Source organism: Marmota monax, unplaced genomic scaffold, assembly GCF_021218885.2.
Source record: "Marmota monax isolate L192 unplaced genomic scaffold, Marmota_monax_Labrador192_F-V1.1 WCK01_AAM20220418_F8-fsc00088, whole genome shotgun sequence".
Taxonomy (NCBI): domain Eukaryota; kingdom Metazoa; phylum Chordata; class Mammalia; order Rodentia; family Sciuridae; genus Marmota; species Marmota monax.
The window spans coordinates 342,828-361,631 of NW_026694492.1; the positions used below are offsets into that span (position 1 = coordinate 342,828).

General features: G+C 43.8%; 1 protein-coding gene across 2 annotated transcripts; it reads right to left on the reverse strand.

Moving 5' to 3' along the window:
- Positions 1 to 1,431: 1,431 nt before the first annotated feature.
- On the reverse strand, positions 1,432 to 15,070 carry Mro (maestro). 2 transcript variants are annotated; one of them, XM_046419482.2, is made up of 7 exons: positions 14,599 to 15,069; positions 9,241 to 9,340; positions 7,657 to 7,803; positions 6,400 to 6,582; positions 2,808 to 2,963; positions 2,015 to 2,122; positions 1,432 to 1,670 (listed from the first exon to the last, which is right to left on the reverse strand). In XM_046419482.2, the coding sequence occupies exons 2-7, from the start codon at positions 9,334 to 9,336 to the stop codon at positions 1,617 to 1,619; spliced, it is 744 nt and encodes a 247-aa protein (XP_046275438.1). In that variant the 5' UTR covers positions 9,337 to 9,340; positions 14,599 to 15,069; the 3' UTR covers positions 1,432 to 1,616. The 2 variants fall into 2 exon arrangements, with proteins under 2 accessions (XP_046275438.1, XP_046275437.1); XM_046419481.2 differs by lacking the exon at positions 1,432 to 1,670 and having other exon boundaries at positions 1,677 to 2,122; positions 14,599 to 15,070.
- Between the last annotated feature and the right edge of the window lie 3,734 nt (positions 15,071 to 18,804).

Below are 18,804 nucleotides of genomic sequence, written 5' to 3' on the forward strand. Positions count from 1 at the left end.
TGATGTGGCTGTGTCACTGTAGTATGCTGATTTTAAGTCCTTTGGGTACAGACCAAGGAGTGGGATAGCTGGGTCAAATAGTGGTTCCATTCCCAGTTTTCTAAGGAATCTCCATACTGCTTTTCAGATTGGCTGCACCAATTTGCAGTCCCACCAGCAATGTATGAGCGTGCCTTTTCCCCCCACACCTTCGCCAACATTTATTGTTGTTTGTATTCTTAATAACTGCCATTCTGACTGGAGTGAGATGAAATCTTAGAGTAATCTTTATTTATATTTCTGTAATTACTAGAAATGTTGACCATTTTTTTCATATATTTGTTGATCGATTGTATATCTTCTTTTGAGAAGTGTCCGTTCAGCTCCTTAGCCCATTTATTGATTGGATTGTTTTATTTTTTGGAGTTAAGGTTTTTGAGTTCTTTATATATTCTGGAGATTAGTGCTCTATCTGACATGCATGTGACAAAAATTTGCTCCCAAAATGTAGGCTCTCTGTTCACTTCATTGATCATTTCTTTTGCTGAGAAGAAGCTTTTTAGTTTGAATCCATTGTTTTATTTTTGGTACTAAGGATTGAACCCAGGGGTACTTAACCACTGAGCTACATCCACAGCCCTTTTTCTATTTTATTTAGAGATGGGGTTTCACTAAGTTGCTTAGGACCTTGCTGAGTTGCTGAGGCTGGCTTTGAACTCATGATCCTTCTGCCTCAGCCTCTCAAGCTGCTTGGATTACAGGAGTATGCTGAGATTTTTCTTGTTTGTTCTGCCTTTCACCATCAAAGTTTCCCTGAAGAGTAACTGCACACAGCTCCAGAAATCAGGCTATATGAATTTGAATTCTGACTCCACCGTTTGTCTTGGGCAAGTTTACTTACTTTTCCCATGCCTTAGTTTTCTCATTATAAGCTGAAAACAATAATAGTACCTATCTCATAGGGGTTTTATAAATATTAAATAATAATTGAAAAAAGTTCTTAGTGTCGGATAAATTGTAAACACTCCCAATAAATGTTACTGTTTTATTCCATAAGTTATCAGCCTGAGGATTTTCAACATATACTTCATAGATTTTTTTTTTCTCTCCACTAGTTCTTTTTTAAAGATATCTTAAAGGCCATGCCATGAAAAGACCATGAAAAACTAAAGATACCCCTGCAAGCTATTTTCTTGGTATCTTGGCCAATTTTAAATAAGTCTTGACAAGAAAAGGCATCAATAGCAAATAGTGAAATATCAATATTTTTTAAAAACTTTTAAGGTAACCATTTTTCCGCTAAGCTCAGAAGTTTCATAAGAGATACAAGATATTTGGCAGCAACGAACTTAAGAAGGAAATAGCTGAGAAATAAGCACTAAACGAAACTGCATATACTTTATGTGTTTTTAGGAAAATATTTTCTCATTAAATTTGGGAGAAAATGAGATATGTGAAAGCAATTTAGAATTTTTAATTTGGGTATAATTATGCAATTCCATGGTATTACTTTTGCCCCCATCTGTTCTCCTGACATCCTCTTTTCTAGCAGAAGAGGCATCCAATGAGACAAAACAGAGGGAACACAAGGGCCCCCGCAGGACACTCATGTGGGACCATTCTCCTGCCTCTCCCGCTTACAGAATTTTATTTGCGTAGAAGAACTGCAGGAGCTCTGGATGATAGTGACTCTGAAAGAAATTAGCAAAGGTACATGTGAGGGAGGAACTCAGTAAACCTCCTAGATATAACTAGTGGACAGCTGCAGATTCAGGGCACTGGGATAGGCAACAGGAGAGTAGGCAGCATCGCCTGCACTTAGCTAATGACCTGAATTGGAACTGCCCTGACACCGTGTGCCTAACTCCCAGGAGTTCACCACTTACATACACAGCATCATGGGTCAATCACAATTGAATAATTGGTCTGAGACATTTTATGGGTGGATAACTCCCTCATGTGCTTGGCCACCTTTGTCTTAAACACTGGGAGGGCAGGGACTGAGGAGAATCTTCTCCTGCCCTGGCTCGCTCACCAGCTGCCTGGAGAGTTTGGGATTCCTTTGATCTTCTTCTGTCCGGAAGCTGTTTTCGTTTCTCAGTTTCAGATACGGAGAACAGGCTCGAAAAGTTGTTTTGCAAGCCTGAGGGGGAAAAATATGACCATCCTATTGGCAAAAACATCAGAATTCTAGAATCCCAAGCAGGGAAGGGTATCCCAAAGAAGTGGACCCAATCTATGGTCAGGGCCACTACACTACAATGTGAAAGTGACTTTACAGGTAGTTCACAGACTTGAACTTACAGGAAGTATGCTTGCGAAATGCCATGCCTATAATCAGGGGGCTGGTGGGGAGGGGACGGCATTGCTTGGGAGTTTACACAGCACTTGTCATGGGAACCCTGAATGCTGAATTCAATCTCTCCCCCCACCCAACACAAATGGTTTCAAAACTCTTTGCTCCCAGTTTTGAAACATTCACCCAGGCCTGAGGTTGATCCAACCTTGTTAGGGCACATTTTCTTCAAGAGCAAAACAGTTCTACAGGGAATCTTTAACAGGTGCAGTGACAATCACTAATTGTGTGAATAGATATGTGAATAGATATCCTCATTACATGAACCTAAACCTGCACCCTCTGCCCACCCACCCTGAACCTGGGCTCATCTGGCCTTGACAGGCACTAACATGGGCAGGTGGGGCAGGAAAACCACATCTTTGTTCTGGAAAGGATGACATGTTGGGGAGGCAAGTTCTTCAGGATTCATGGGGACACGCTGCTAGTTTCATAAGGGCATTGACAAGAACATGGAGAATCGTGGTCTTACCGTGGCAACCTGTGGGTTTCTGTCCTGTAAATGGATTAGGAGGGAATCTCGTGTCTGCTTAACCTGACGGGCGAAAAACTTCTTCCATTTCCACCCAGCAAAGGCCGCCAGTTGCCCGAGCAAGACAAAGGCCAAGTATCTCATGCTGTCGTTCTCCTGCGGGTTCCCATCAACAAAACAACAGAGGCAGGTCACCATCAAGAGACAAAAGTGTCAGAGCACATGGCTCCCACCACAGCCATCGTTCTTGCATGGACATCACGGGGTGGGCCTCCAGACACAGAGCACTTCCCCTCTCTTTTACATAAACGGACAGACACCAACTGGTGTCATGCACCTTGGTTTAACTACCAATCTTTGTAGGAGCTCTTTCCACCTAAACACATAAAGGAATTTTCATACTTTTTCTCTTTTCTCTCTTTTCTTTTGCTTTATTGTATCATGATTTGCTTGATCAGTCTCCTGTTACTTCTAGCAGGTCAACTCTCAGTCTTTCTCTCTCCTTTTTTTTGGTACTGAGAATTGAACTCAGGGGTGCTTAACCACTGAGCCACATCCCCAGCCCTTTTAACTTTTTGTTTTTTGAGATAAGTTCTCATTAAGTTGCTTACAGCCTCGCTAAATTGCCAAGGCTAGCTTTGAACTTGAGATTCTCCTGCCTCAGCCTCCTAAATGGGCTGAGATTATAGGCATGTGCCACTGCACCTACGTAGGTCACCTCTCTCTACTTTTGGTCTGAGTTCCTTCTACCTGTAGTGGAAATAAGGATTCTGTTTCCCGCACCACAACCACCACTCTCTTCTTTTACTCTGATGAGTTGGCTCCTCCCTGAGCACAGGTGAGTGGACTCAGCCCTCCCTTTATCTCCTTTGTGAGCTGTTTGCCCCATGTGTCTCTCTTTCCAGATGAGAAGTCCAGGGCCCAGGGCATTTCAGTGACTTTCCCAGAGTCACACTGTCAGGTAACAGAACCAGCATAGGATGCCAATCATTCGACTTTAGTGCACAGATTTTTATATCAGTGCTTCATATCTCTGTTCAGCTCCAAATAAACCAGAAGGAACAAGGCCAGTGTGGGCCACTCCAGGAAGCAAGGAGAAAAATATCAGAATTCTAGAATAATTGGTCTAAGTCATTTGATGGGTGGATAACTCCCTCATGTGCTTGGCCACCTTTGTCTTAAGCACTGGGAGGGCAGGAACTGAGGAGAATTCTCTCCTGCCCTGGCTCACTCACCAGAACTGGGGTCACAAAGACTCAGCAAGACGACCACTGATTGTTTTGTGAAGTATTTAAATATATATTTTATATGTTTTAATATACAAATATACTTATATATTCTTCATATATTTTAACATATATGTACATTTCTATATTACAATAAATGTAAATTATATATTTTAAAATATACATTTAGTGCTGGGTACAGTGGTATACACCTGTGGCTCAGAAGGCTGAGGCAGGAGGATCACAAGTTGTAAGCCAGCCTCAGAAACTTAGAGAGCCTTAAGCAACTTAGAGAGACCCTAACACTAAATAAAATATTATAAAAGGGCTGGGGATGTAGTTCAGTGGTTAAGCAACCCTGGGCTCAATCCCCAGTACCAAAAATAAATAAATAAATAAATTTTTAAAATATATATTCAGCACATGTGACATATACAGAATTACCTCAAGGTTGCTATTTTGTTCACAGCCCTATCGGTGGGTGAATGCACCCCATCCAAAGCCCTCCCCTATTGCTGAGATAGACAGGAAAGCATAAGACAGGTGCATGTCGCCCAGCAGCCTGCCAATCATCCAATGGGGGCACAGGCACTAACATAAAGCAGGCAGCAAAGAACGCCGACTGTGACAGAGATATAAACTGTCAGCAAGGAACTCAGCAAGAGAATTTCCTCAGGATACATTGCCAAGGATTTCTCACCAAAAATCACGGGCAAGGTGGGTTTTAAAAAGCTGCTCAATCCAAAATAAACCTTGGGTTGTGGTTGTGACTCAGTGGCAGAGTGCTTGCCTAGCACGTGTGAGGCCCTGAGTTTGATCCTCAGCACCATATAAAAAAAGATAAATAAATAAAAAAGGTATTGTGTCCATCTTAAAGAAAAAGAAAGGAAGGGAGGAAGAGAGGGAGGGAGGGAGGGAGGGAGGGAGGGAGGGAGGGAAAGTAAGCCTGAAGTTCAGATGACTCCTCTAGAGAGATTTAATGCCACATTTGCTGGCATTGCAGGGTGGTGAGGTAAAGACCCTCCTCTCCCTTCCTCAGGGAGGTCTGGTGTATATTCAAGAGCAAAAATCTGTCTCTCTCTGAAAGAAGGTGGGACAACTACGCCAGCAGCTTCTATATAAGCTGCAAGCTTCATAATCTCACGGTCTCTCTTGCTCTCATGTGGGGCTGGCACCCCTGCTTGCTCTGTGCGGCTTCCTGGGGAACTAGGGTGTGACAAACTGATGCTAGTGGCTCTGGGAGCAAATAAAAGGCCTGTTCCCCATTCAACAGGTCTTGCCTTTCATAGAGGCGAGAATAACTGCAGCAGGCTGACTCACTAGCTGGAAAACTAAGGCTCTTGGACTTCTTTCCCATGGTTCAGACTAAATGCTGTCCCAGCACAATTCTTGCTTGGCCGTCTTTTCATCTGGTAGTTACCAGTCAGTGCAGGCGCTGCAGCCAGAGAGCTTGCTCTGCAAACCTTGGGCAGGTTCCAACCTTTCTGTGCCTTGGCTTCCTCATCCATACAGTGAGGATAGTTACAGTGCCTCCCTCACAGGATGACTGCAAAGGTTATAGAAGATGCTCCATGTAAATGGCCTTGCACTGTATGTGGCACACGGGAAGGGCCCACTAGGTGTGACTATTGTCATTCTTACATGTATGAGGGAGTGCTGACTACACGCTGCTCACTGTCATCAGCATACAATATTCACTCCTCTATTAAGATGAAAACTCCTTAAGGAGAAGTGATGGAATTCTACACATCTTTTATGGCTTTCTTAATCCACACACAGTACCGTACTAGTCTCTGAACAAGATTCATTAAAAATGTTATGGTTTGGATCTGAAGCATCCCTAAAGGCTCATGTGTTGAAGGCTTGGCCCCCAAAGTAGCAGTGTTTAGAGATGGGACTTTGGAGCCCTGATCTCATCAATGGATTAATCCATGAAGGGATTCATAGCTGGATGGCATTACTGGAAAGTGGTGGAAACTGAAAGAAGTGGGGTCTAATTGGAAGAAGCAGGTCACTAGAAGCATGACCTGGAAGGATGTATCTTGTCCCCAGTCCTTTTCTTGCTCTCTTTCTCTCTCCTTCCCATGCATCCCAGCAGCCATGGGTGAGCACTTTTCCTTCACCATGTCCTTCCACCATGATGGTCCACCTCACCTCAGGTCCAAAGCAATGGAGCCAGCCAACCATGGACTGGAACTTCTAAAAGTGTGAGCCATAATGAATTTTTCCTCCTTTGTTTATGTCAGGTATTTTGTTCACAGCAATGAAAAGTGACTAGTACCTGAGCAACAAACTACCCAGGGCTGTCACTGCTAATCTCACTTTGATTTTAATACCCCCAAATTTTTATGAGTTGTGTCACTTACATCATCCAATAAAGTCCTGATCTGAAGCGTGATGTCTACGAAGAAGGAGCCCAAACGTTTGCCCTGAATCTTGCCCAGGATGATGGTCAGTGTCTTCATACTCTCGTGGATGACTTCAGAACTCACAGGGTCATACAATCCATGCACCAGCAGATCTAGCATAATTTTCTTGTGTTTTCTCACCTGTTATCGAGATTTGAAAACATTACTAAGCACGGAAATTGCTCTCTGTAAATCCCAAAACAACTCCACTTCTAATCTTTCAGTAACCTAAGACTTGGAATGAGAGACTCCGGTTTTCTTCAGAGTTTGCTGCAACTCTCATCAAAATGCCAGGGCTTCTATTAGCCCAACCCAGGAGCCCAACTCAGTCTTGGAAGGACAGAAAGAGAAAGCTGCAGGTGGCATCTGGGTAGGTGAGACGAGTAGGATACTTCAGGAGGGTGGTGGACCAGGGTGACTTAGAGGTCTGAGGAGGGTTATGTACCTTTATGAAGAGGAGGACTTGAAATTGCCACTGAAGTTGACACATACTAAAGAAATAGGAGTGAAGGGAACTTTTACTTAAAAAAAAAAAATCACGAGGAAATCACTGGAATTCCCAAGGAGGATGATGTTGGCATATAACGGTCCTGCCTGCAACTACTGCCCGTGGTTGGAGATGCTGAAATGACCCTAAATGAGCCATGCCCTTGAACAATCTGCTCTTCCCAGGTGTGGAAGGGAACTGTGACTTGTCAATATTAACAGAATGTAACAAAGGTAACAGGATGACACGCACATGGCTACTTTACATTATGCGACACTCCACTGTAGCAGACAGGAGTGAGTGATACCCTCCTGCTGGCCTTGAAGAATAAAGCTGCCACCTGTGAGAAGGTGGCCTCAGGGCACTGGGACTGGCCCCCAGAGGACAGCCAGCCAGAGGACAGAAATCTCAGTCCTAGAATTGGAAAAGCCAAATTGTGCCAAAACCACATAAGCTTGGAAGAGGACCCTGAGCTTCAGAAGGACACAGTCCAGCCTGTGGGGTCCCGGCCTTGCAAGACCCTGAATGGAGGACCCAGGTGAGCTGTCCCCAGACCCCTGGTCCACAGACACTATGAATAACTATCACATGTTCTTTATGCTGCTAAGTCTGGTGGTTTGTTAGAGGGAAATGGTACTAGTCCAGGGGGTACCCCACCCAAGCCTGGGCGCCACCCACGAGGGCTGGAGGGTTTGGGGAGATTGACTCAGCTCCACATCCTTCCTCACCTGGTCAGGGGCTTCACAAGCCATGGTGCCCAGGCCTCTCATTGCCAGGTGGCGCTTTTTGGCATTGGGGTCCCGAGCTCTTTCTGCCAAGATGAAAAACACATTCTTTGAAGACTCCTGCTTCTGGAACTTGAATTTCCAAGAGACCTGAGAGGTAGATCAAAAGTGTGTTCATTGGGAGTGTTTGGAGTCGTGCTCTGAACCCAGCCCCATTCCCTCCCTCTAAAGAAAATTCTCCTGTCATTGCCTGCTTGGTTTTGCTCTTCTTTATCCAACTAAAGATGTTGGGGTGTGTGTGTGTGTGTGTGTGTGTGTGTGTGTTTTACCAGGGATCAAACCCAGGGCTTCATCTATGCTAAGCATATATTGTACCACTGAGCTGCACCCCAGCCCCTATAAATGTCTGATTTTTGTTGGAAAATACATTAGTTTGATCTATATAATGAAGAAATTAAAGGGGGGAATTTGGAGGGGGAAGTAAACTAATGCAGGCTGGTGTTGAGCTGTGTTTTTTGGGGGGAATTATGGAGAGAGATGCTCATAGCTGTGAGGAGGGTGACAAGTTGAAAAGAAAGGGACTTTAGAAGGGTTGATGTGGGCTGAGAATACACATCCCTTTCAAAGTACATATTGGTATTTCACTCACTTTGAAGAGTTTCCTAACCCTCTCCCTCCAGCCCCTCCCCATCTTTCTGCTCCACTTTGTAGCTTAACACCTCCAATGACATGTCTCTATGGTGCGTGCTTCCCTGCTTCCTCTCCTATTCTGTTCTGAACACTCAGCAATTGGGCTGATGTTCCCCCCTCTCCATCCCTCCACGTGGCTCATTCCAAGGGTCCATTCTCAGCAGTCACCTTAAGCTCGTAATAGCATGTGACACAACTGGCAAAGCACATCCACAAAAATCTGTTACACATCTACAAACATTTCAGGGTACTTGAAGGCTGTCCCAACTCTGGAATGCATGTATCTGAGCAATTAAGATTGGGAACAGGAATGCATGAATAACGCAAATTGGGGAACACTGTGTCTGATGCAGAAAATGACTTCAAAGCCCTAACTCTAAGTGACTGCAGGGCAAGAGATGGGGCAAGAGATGGGCTGCCCCCTGTAGTGAGCAGTTGAACTCTGTTGCCAGGAAGGCCCTGCTGTTCTTTAGAATGCAGAACAGACAGTATTAAAGTCAGAATCCAGACAATGAAAGATCCAGATAAAATCAATGACAAAAGCCACTGCGCTCCCCCCACCCCCACCGTGTGTGTGTGTGTGTGTGTGTGTGTGTGTGTGTGTGTGTGTGTGTTTGGAGGGAGGGCTTGGATTCAGGTCTCTTTCCATAGTGCTATTGATGAGATTTAGTAATATGCAAGCTTCATGGTTATTTCTGAATATTAATCATGGTTTATTCTATATTTTTACTATTGGGTTAGCAGCAAGTTAAATCCCTCTCAACTTATCTTCTTGTCTTCCCATAAATATTCTACCCATATTAAAAGAATTCACAACCAATTTTTTTTTTCCAGAAAGAACTTCAAAATGGCTTTTGGGAGGGAACATTTAAATGTACATGATATTTGGGATCAGACCTTGGAAAAGAAAGCTATCATTGATGTCATTTTCCTTTTGGGCTGGGAAGGAGGTACAGAAGAAGGCTGGTCCGGGATACTCTGTGTTTGGTCCATGGAACTAAAAGAAGAAGAAAAGCCAAGATCATCACATGAGCCACAAACCCCTCCAAAGCTTCATGATTGACAAACACTGCAAAGTGCTTTTCCAGGGAGGATAGGAAAAGGTGACAACCCCAGGCCTGTCCTTAGGAACCTTTACCTTGGTGAGGAAACAGAGTCACATAAAAAGTGAAAGAGCAATTCCAGGCAGCCCAAGAGGAGTAGAAGCTTGGGGCTCAGGGCCCACCCCCTGGCTCCCCATTCCATCCTGCAGACTTCTTGTCTCACAATCACCCAAGAAATAAAATTCAGATTCCTGAGCTCCACCCACAGAATCCTTGAGAGTTGAAGTCAAGATTGACCCCAAAAATGTCAATAGGTACTTTTTTTTTTGGAAGGGATCTTGATACTCTTTACTGTTTTAAAATAGACTACTCTTTTGCTCAGCAATTCTTTATTCTTACAGAATTAGCACATCACATAAAGGACAGCCAACATAGCACTGTAACAGACAAAAATGTGTCCTTCCATGATTATAATTTAAGTAAACTACATCTATATTACACCTGTACAACTCTTTGATGACTACTATGTATGCAGTCATTTAAACGAATATTGGGCAGATCTACATGTGCCAAAATTCTCTCCAAAACAGGTTGTTGAGTGAAAAGTGAAAATCAGTGTGTACAGTATGTTACCATCTGTGTAAAATCAAATTGAAGGAAATACTTATTACATTGTGTTTGCATCTGCATTAAACAGAAGACCCAGGAAACCTAACAAAGATTGCCACTGCGGTGGAAATTCACTCCCTAATCTCCAGTCCCACTTTCTCCATCCATCATCTCTGGTCGATGGGCCTGTCTGCAACCATTGTGATAGGAACCCAGATAAAACCCTAGAAAATTATACCACCACCACCACTCCAGACAGAAAGGTCTTCTCTTTTCATCAGGTAGCTGGCTGAACTAAGATTCTCTTTGTCAGAGTTAAAGGCATTCCCGTAGGCCTTTGTTAAACAGTGGTTCTCACATTTGAGCATGCATAAGAAATCACCTGGCAGATGTGCTAAACATGCATTCCCAGGCCAGATCCCCAGAGTCTCTGACTGTGCACCTGGAGCAGGCAGCTAAAATATATGATTTCTAGCAGACTCCTGGGTGAGACTGATACCAGGATGCAGCTAGCTTGGGTACCACACTTGAGAGCCACTGAATTAAGAGAAAGAAACCAAAGCAGCACAGGGCCACTTCCCCCTAGAATAAAGGGTTATAAACTTATATTGAGGCAGAAAGAAAGGAAAACCCCACAACAATAAAGAAAAACATGTTTGATTTTTTTCTTTCTGGGGTTTTCTTTGACCTTATGTTCCAGTAGAACTTGCCACCTCTCAAAAGGAATGCTCTGAATCAGATGCCTGACAATGAGTATGTTCAGTTTAAAAGAAGCCCAAGTCCTGCAGGCTGGGGGCCTGCTCACTGAGAAGGGCATCAGCCTCATTGTAAACCAGCTGGTGTCGGTGTTCCACGGCACAAGAAACCAGGCCTGGAGCTCCTCCCCATTGGGAAGGACAACAACCTGCTCCTTCATTTTTTATGCTTGACTTTTCTTGCAAGTTAGCAAAGCAGTTAAGGGTTCTAGCCAGCCAGGGCCGGAGCGGAGTGGGGGTGGGGGGTGGGGGGTCCCAGGCCTAAAAAAACAAGCAGCCAGTCTGGCCTTAATAGTCAGGTCTAGAGTTCAAGAATGTGGAAGGCTCTCAATCAGGGCAAAGGGAGGGACAGCTGAGCTTCATGGAAGTTTCAGGATATGTGGTCAGAGAGACACACACAGGCTCCATTTCCAGCTCACACCTGTCCCGGCAAAACCTTCCTCACCTGCCCACCTCCCTATCACAAAACAATTGTGCTCTCATTTAACCTCACAGTTGTCTCCCAGAGCTCATCTTGATCTCTGGTGAAAAATCAAAACCATTTCTTGCAGTGTTGAGGGAATCTCCTCTGTCAGAATTCCATGGTACATGTTATAAACTGCAAGACTTCCCCAGAATTACTGGACAGAATCTTGGTGTGCATTGGGCCAGAGCTTTGCACTCTTTGCACAAAGTTACATATGCTGGTATATAAAAACCTCTGAACTGGAAAATAATCCCAGGATTGGCATACCCCATAAAGCCACATATCATGAGAGAGCCCAGAAGTCCCAGGAGGAGCAGGGGTGAGAGAGAAGCACATCGATGTCTTTGCAAAGAACCAAGGATTGATAGGATAGCATGCTTGTGAGGCAATGAATTTCACTGTTGCTATAGTTGGAATACAGTTTGTCCCTTCCAAAACTCATGTTGAAATTTAATCCTCATTATGAGAGAGTAAGAGGTGGGATCTTTAATGGGTGATTAAGGCTCTGCCCTCCTGAGATTAACCCACTCATGTAATTAAAGGATTAATAGGTTATCTCCAGAATGGGTCTGCTATGACATTTAGTTTGGCTTGGTCTCTTCCGTTCACCTTGTCTCACTATGGGTTGTCCTACACCAGCTCGGGACTCTGTCAGCAAGGACGCCATCATTTGATGTGATCCCTTAACCTTGGACCAGAGCTGTGAGCCAAAATAAGCCTCTTTGCTTTATAATGTACCCAATCTATGGTACTGTGTAATTAGCAACAGAAAATTGACTAAGATGACTGTCAAAATAAAATTAAAAGCATAGCAGGGGCTGGGGGTGCAGCTTAGTGGTGGCGTACAAGCTTAGCAGGCATGAGGCACTGGGTTCCATCCCCAGCACCACCACCAACAAAAACACAGGGAGATGTGCAACCATGATTTGTACTTTGCTAGAATGCTATTCTTAAATTTTCTTAAAAAAAAAAAAAAACTAGAAGGTAAATGAGAGTCACAAAGACCTTGCCTGGAGCTTGGTGTTTTCAGACTTGCAGTTTTTAAAAGAACACCCATCACCCACACACACCCCTACTGCCTGCAGTGTCTTTGCCTTTCAACCAGTTGCATCCTTTACAGCCAATCCAACCAAAACAAAAGGATCATTCCCATCTGTTGCAACACAGGATCTGAGAGAGGAATGTTTAAACACACACAAAAATGAACACAGTACACAGATTCCAAGATTCCTTAGGCATTCTGACTCTTTCTAGAAGCCCACTCGCCCCTTAGCAGTGGTTCTTCCTATTAGAAAGAGGCTTTTCTGTTGGGTTTCCATGGCGGTCACAGGTGCAGAGCCTACTGTGACCAAAACTTTGTTCATCCCTGTGTACATTGTTCAACTAATCCTTCTTCCTCTGGGAGACATTCCCTGTGTGTACTATGCCTAGACCCCTGGTTTTTACCACCCGGGAGGCCCTGGGGCTTGTCTTCATCACCATGCCATGGTCCTACCTGGTCTTACTGAAAAGACATAGATTTGAAGTACCATAGAAGACTGCTTTATGCTTTATACCGACTCCCAGATGCCTTTGCAAACTTAAATCCTTCTGAATCAAAATATTAGGTTTATAATCAATAATCCTTTTACTCATTGAAGCCAAAAGGTATATGTTGAAGGCAAAATTTTAAACACTTGGATCTTTTCTCATCTATAAAATTTTGAAGAAAAGAAACAGATTTCTAGCCGTCCTTGCAACTCTGAGCTTATTAATAACAATAGGAATAAGTTACCAGCTATTAGACACTTTCACATGCAAGGCACTAGGTTAAACACTTTATATAGGTAGAGTGCAGGAGAAGCTGATTTAGCTGACCTCTACTGAACCAACCCGGAGGGCTAACTGTGATTCTCCAGGCTGCCTGGGAACTATACCAACCATTGCTGCTATGGCCCCACAGTAGTTTCATGTTTATCAAGAATTAGTTAATAACAACGTACTTGTTACTGTCACTGTGAAATTTTATTTGTCTGTTTGTTTGTTTTTTTTTTTTTTTTTTTTTTTTTTTTTGCAGTGCTGGGGATGGAACCCAGGGCCCTGTGCATACTGGTCAAGCACTCCACCACTGAGCTACATCCCCAGCCTTGCAGCTTGAAATTTAATTAAATATAAACTAACAAAATATGAGTACACAAGAAAAGGAAGTTGTTTCTCTGAATGCAAGATTGAATGTTTTAGGAGGATTTCATAATGGGAAGCTGCTAAAATATTGTTGTCTAATTAGGTATGTGAAGAGTAAAAGTTTTGGAAGTATATAATCATTTGGTATGATTTTTGGAACTGACATGATTCTGTAGAAAGAGACTTTACAAGTGCCTTCCCAGGTGTATAAATTCTTGCTACATTTAAAGAAACTAAAGCTAGAACTCACAGATAAAGTATTATGCATATAGTTTATGCAAGAAAGACAATGCAGAAATGCCAACTATATTCAAAGAAAAGACCATGGCCTGTATTAAAAATAAATTTTACATTTTAAGGTAAAACATGTGAACTATTTACCATCTTTTATGATTCTCTTCTTTAATCAACTTCTTAATTAATTCTGTGAAATCCAGTCCCAATATCTCAAATAAGAGAACTTTTCTTTTCTTTCTTTCTTTCCTTCCTTCCTTCCCTCCTTCCTTCTTTCCTTCCTTTCTTCCTTCTTTCTTTGGGTACTGGAGACTGAACTCTGTACCACTGAGTTACATCCCCAGTCTCTTTTATTCTGAAACAGGATCTTGTGAAGATGCCCAGGCTGGCCTGGAACTTGTCACACTCGTGCCTCCGCTACCCATTAACTGGGATTTATAAGTTGTGCATCACCATGCTCGTCTATAAATAAGAGATCTTTTATGATATTTCATTTAATCCTCTCAATCCTTGAAAATTGTGTATAATTATTTATTTTAGAGAAGAAACGGGCTTAGAATAACATTAAACAACTCACCCAAAGTCAAATATAGCAGAGTTCAAGACTTCAAAATCTATACTGTTTTTCCCTTTCTGGATGACAAAATCTATACTTCTGTTTTAAGTCTGTATTCGGCTCCTAGACAACCTGTGCGCTGACCACCTAAGTGTGTAGACCCTTCAATTTGAAGCATTGACGCCTTCCACCAGTCCCTCCCACTCTAATGCTCTTTGTTGACAATAATCTATAATTTGTGAAAAGAGAAAAACAAATCTGTTTCATTCACTTGGGTTTTCCAAAGAGAACATCCCAGATAGCTACTTCCTTAGGATTCAACTCCCTCTGACACGGTAACCGGAGTGGCATTCCAGGAAGGGTTTGGGAGCCAAGCGCCCAGGGGACTTCTCCTGCAGTTCGGGAGGCCTGAGGCTGCATTCCTCTTACCTGCGCTCCTGGGGTGGCTGTCACGTGACGAACTGCTGCGGTGGGGCTGGAGGTTGGTCCTGGGCCACTCCGGAGGGCTGCTATTCCGGGGTGGAGCCAAATGTGATGACTCGGCTAAATCTTCCCAGTCCCGAATTTCTAACACACAAAAAGGGAAATTAAAAGGTGAAGCAGTATCTGTTCAGGATAACGGGGCAGCACAGAGCGTGGGAAAATGAGATTCAAACGGGGGGGGGGGGATCAAAGTGTGTAAGATCTCGAGGTGGGGGCGGGAATTGCCCCGAATGACACCGACGACGTGGTGGGTTATGTCCTTTCGGTCCCCACACTGTGATGAGGTGTTTCTTCTTCCCTCTTGCTGTGCTTTCTCTTTATTCTTTCCTCTTGTCCAGTCTCATCCCCACTTTATCCAGAAAGGACGGCAATTCTGAGGACCTTCCCCTGCACCAAATGACACCGCGCTGCCCAGCGACGTTCCCTCGTGCTGCCACTAGATGGCGCCATCACTCAATGCGCGGCTTCCCCGCGCTGTGGCCGCTGCCTTCCCCACGCAATCCCCTTAGAGCCGCGTTTAATTTAAGAATGGGACGCTGTGTTCCACGCCAAGAACACCACTGTGACTGACAACTAAGGCTTTAACCGCTGACGCCCTTCCTGCTCCTAGAACACCATACATCTCATTTAAACTCTCAGTAATTTAAATGGCTTATTGGTAAAAACATAAAAACGTGGGTCCTACAACCCCAGCAGACCTTAGGAGCCCTCTGCTATCATCATTCCACCTTCCCTGAGCTTTTTCACCACTGCATAAATCTATGTGTCAATAATTATTTATTATCTGGTTACATCACGTTGGTGAATGCGAGCAATATGTCCTAAAAGAAAAAGTTCTGTTTTCAAAGAACAAGGAGCTTATTGTTAGGCTAATGGGTAACACTAAAGAATATTCTCATGGTCCAAATCTTGATGCAAATATTACAAGGACTGTCCCATTTGATTCTTGCAACAAATCAAGGTAAGAACTCTCCCTACCATCCCCATTTTAAAACTGGTGAAACTGAGGCACAGAGAGATAACCTTGTCCAAGGTCATGCAGTTCATTAGTGGCAGAGTTAGAATTCAACCACAGGCACAGTGATCCCAGACTTGGACTTAGCCAGGATGCTATGCAGTGGACCAGTTTGGAAAATTCATTTAGGAAATAAGGGAACAAAAATAAACCAGAGAAATACATCAGAGTAAGGTAAAGAAACTCAGTGCTCCTGAAAAAATAAGAATAATGAGGCTAAAACAAAACCCTTTTTGGAATGGGCTCCAAGGGCACCACTGTTGACTTTAAAGGATGCAATTTCAATAGAGTGACAGAAAAGGGAAGCTACACTGCCAAACCAAGGGGCCACAAGGAAAGAGGAAATTGAGATGTCTCCCTGCAAAAGGAAAGCAATAAATAGACTAGAAGAGACTGCAAGGTCAAGGAAAGGCATTCTGATTTTCTCGTGTGCTTTAAAAATAGAATAAAGCCTGGGCATGTTTGAGGTCAGTGGCAGGAGAGCCCTAAAATGTGCCAAGTGGTGACAGTGTAATAGGAAAATATGGAGGGAGGTGTGAAGGGTACCGGGGAAAGGGTTAGCTCTGGGCAGGAGGAAGAGAGAACAAGCCACAGAAACAAGGATGCATCAACATGAAAATGAGAGTTCACATGGAGTTACAAGTTCAGTTTTTCCAAATTAGCCTTGATCTTTTTGGTATAACCAGAGGTGGGTTCTGCAAGAGTGGGAAAAAGACATAATCCCAGCTGGGGACATAGTTCAATGGTAGAGTGCTTGCCCAGCATGAGACCCTGGGCTCAATTCCCAGACTGGAAAAAAAAAAAGACATAATTCATGTGCTGAATTGATCCATGTAGTGCTTAAAATCAAACCAGGAACAGAGGAGGCTAGAGAAGGGACATCCACTCTGTGACTGTGAAGATTCTCTGTGAAATCTCACACCCATACATGAGCAGAAACACACTTTTTCCCCCCTAGTGCTGTGAATCAAATCCAGGGCCTTGAACATGCCAGGCAAGCACTCTACCACTGAGTTATACCCCAGCTCCTACAGGAACGCTGTTAATACCCCCTTCTTTCTAATATTACTTTGTATTTAACTTTGAAGACATTTGACACAGAAATCAGAGAAACAGTGTCTTCTCTACTGATAAATGGGAAATCCAAGGGGGAGAGTTTCCTAGTTTGGCTTAAAGCCATGAAGGAAATCAGGGCCAGAACTAGAATTGGTCTCCAGGAGCCCTCCTGGTGCTTATAGTGGCCTCATTTCAGCCCTCTCACAACCTTCTCATGAGTGACATGGGTAGAACTGAAATGGCCCCAGAGCGTTCCAGACACTGTACCAACCTGGGGAGAATCTGAAACCAGGGCACAAGGCCCAAGAGAACCCAAGATTCTCCTTACGTGGCCTTAGGCTGTAGCACAGTTCTTCTGGGAATAAGAGAGAAAGTTTCTTGAATAATTTGATTGCCACATATTGTTGTACTGATGACATGATGTCCTTAAAAGTAACACATCATAGTTATTTGATTTAATTGTTTAATGGTTTTCTTTCATCCTTTTGAAGGATTCCTCTTTGTCAGAGGTACCCCAGGGCTGATGCCACTGCAAAAAAATCAAAAGGGTAATTACTGAGCCTGCATCCTGACAAAAAGGGTAATAGGCAGAACTAAATCCATCAACAATCCACTTGCCATCTAAACTTGGGAAATAGGGTCAAGTGACAGTCACCAATCAAAGACATTTCTCTTCAGTTCCACGACTGTCAAAACACCTCCTTGTGTGAGTGTGCTTTGTTTGCTCTGGAAACTTGTCTAAAAGTGAGAGGTTTGTCTCCTCCTTCTCATTTTCTCTCAACAGATATCCCCAAGTTAGGCCAAACCTTGTCTTGATTTTCATTTCTAAAAAGAAGTCAAGTCAGGGGCTGGGGTTGTAGCTCAGTGGTAGAACGCTTGCCTAGCATGTGCAAGGCCCTGGGTTTGATCCTCAGCAACAAACACACACACACACATACACGTCAGCTGCCTCCTCGGCCAAAGATTGGGAATGCCAACTTCCATCCATTCATCCTCCAAATGTTCATTGAGATCCTACTTCTATCAACAGCATGCTCAGCAGGTGGGATCAAAGCTCAAGGGTCCCCCAAAGAGAACTGACCAGGAGAGGACTTCACACTGGACCTTATCACAGGATAGTGGCAAGTGCCACAGAGAGTGCTGATAAACAGCCATGAGAGTCAAAGGGCAGTCACTCAGGAGAATCTTCACGGGAAATGCACATCTGTACCTGGGCTGAACAGAAATAGTTTGGCACCAAGAGACAGAGGAGAAAAGCATGGAGGGGAAGGTGGAATGTGGAGGCCATCTAAGCACCAGCTGTCTAGTTAACCCTGATAAGCCCCAGAACCTGCTGGTTCTCTGACTCTGCCTGGGCAAATGGACATCCCTGGCAGGCTCTTCTTGAACTTTGTGCAACTTTCAATTCCCACTGCTCCATGTGTGGCTCATTTTGTTTTTTGCAGTGCTTAGAATCGAACCCAGGCCCTCACACATGCTAGGTAAGCACTCTGCCATTAGGCCATGCCCCCGCCCATGAATATATTTTAAATAAAACAATGGTATTCTTTGCTTCAAATTTTTAAATAAAATACATGTCACAGGAAAAAGTACTGGGCTTGCCTCTCAATTTTAAATATGCCCTGGCAGGGGAAAGCAGAAGTCCCCATGGCCCTGGTCTCCTCCCCTGCAAATACAGTGCAACAAACTCTAGGAACAGAAAGCTGCTCTCAGTTGTTTCCTTGCCCCCCGCCCCCATGAGGCTGCTGTGCCGTGTTTTCTGACCACATTACGTGACAGTCACTCTTAGTAATGGAATGCAAGAATGATTCCAAGCTCTTCCTGTGACCTCTTGACTTGAGGTGATCTCTGAAAACGATTCGCTGCTTACTTGGCCCAGAAAAGCCCACAAAATCATGCAATCAAGAGGTTCAAATCTTCAAGTCCCCTGAAAAACACCCAGAAAACTTCCCACCCAGGCCATTACATTTCTAAAAAGACCACTAAGTAGGGCTGGGGTTGTAGCACAGTGACAGAGAACTCACCTAGCATGTTGGAGGTCCTGGGTTTGATTCCCAGCACAGTAAAAAATAGATAGATAG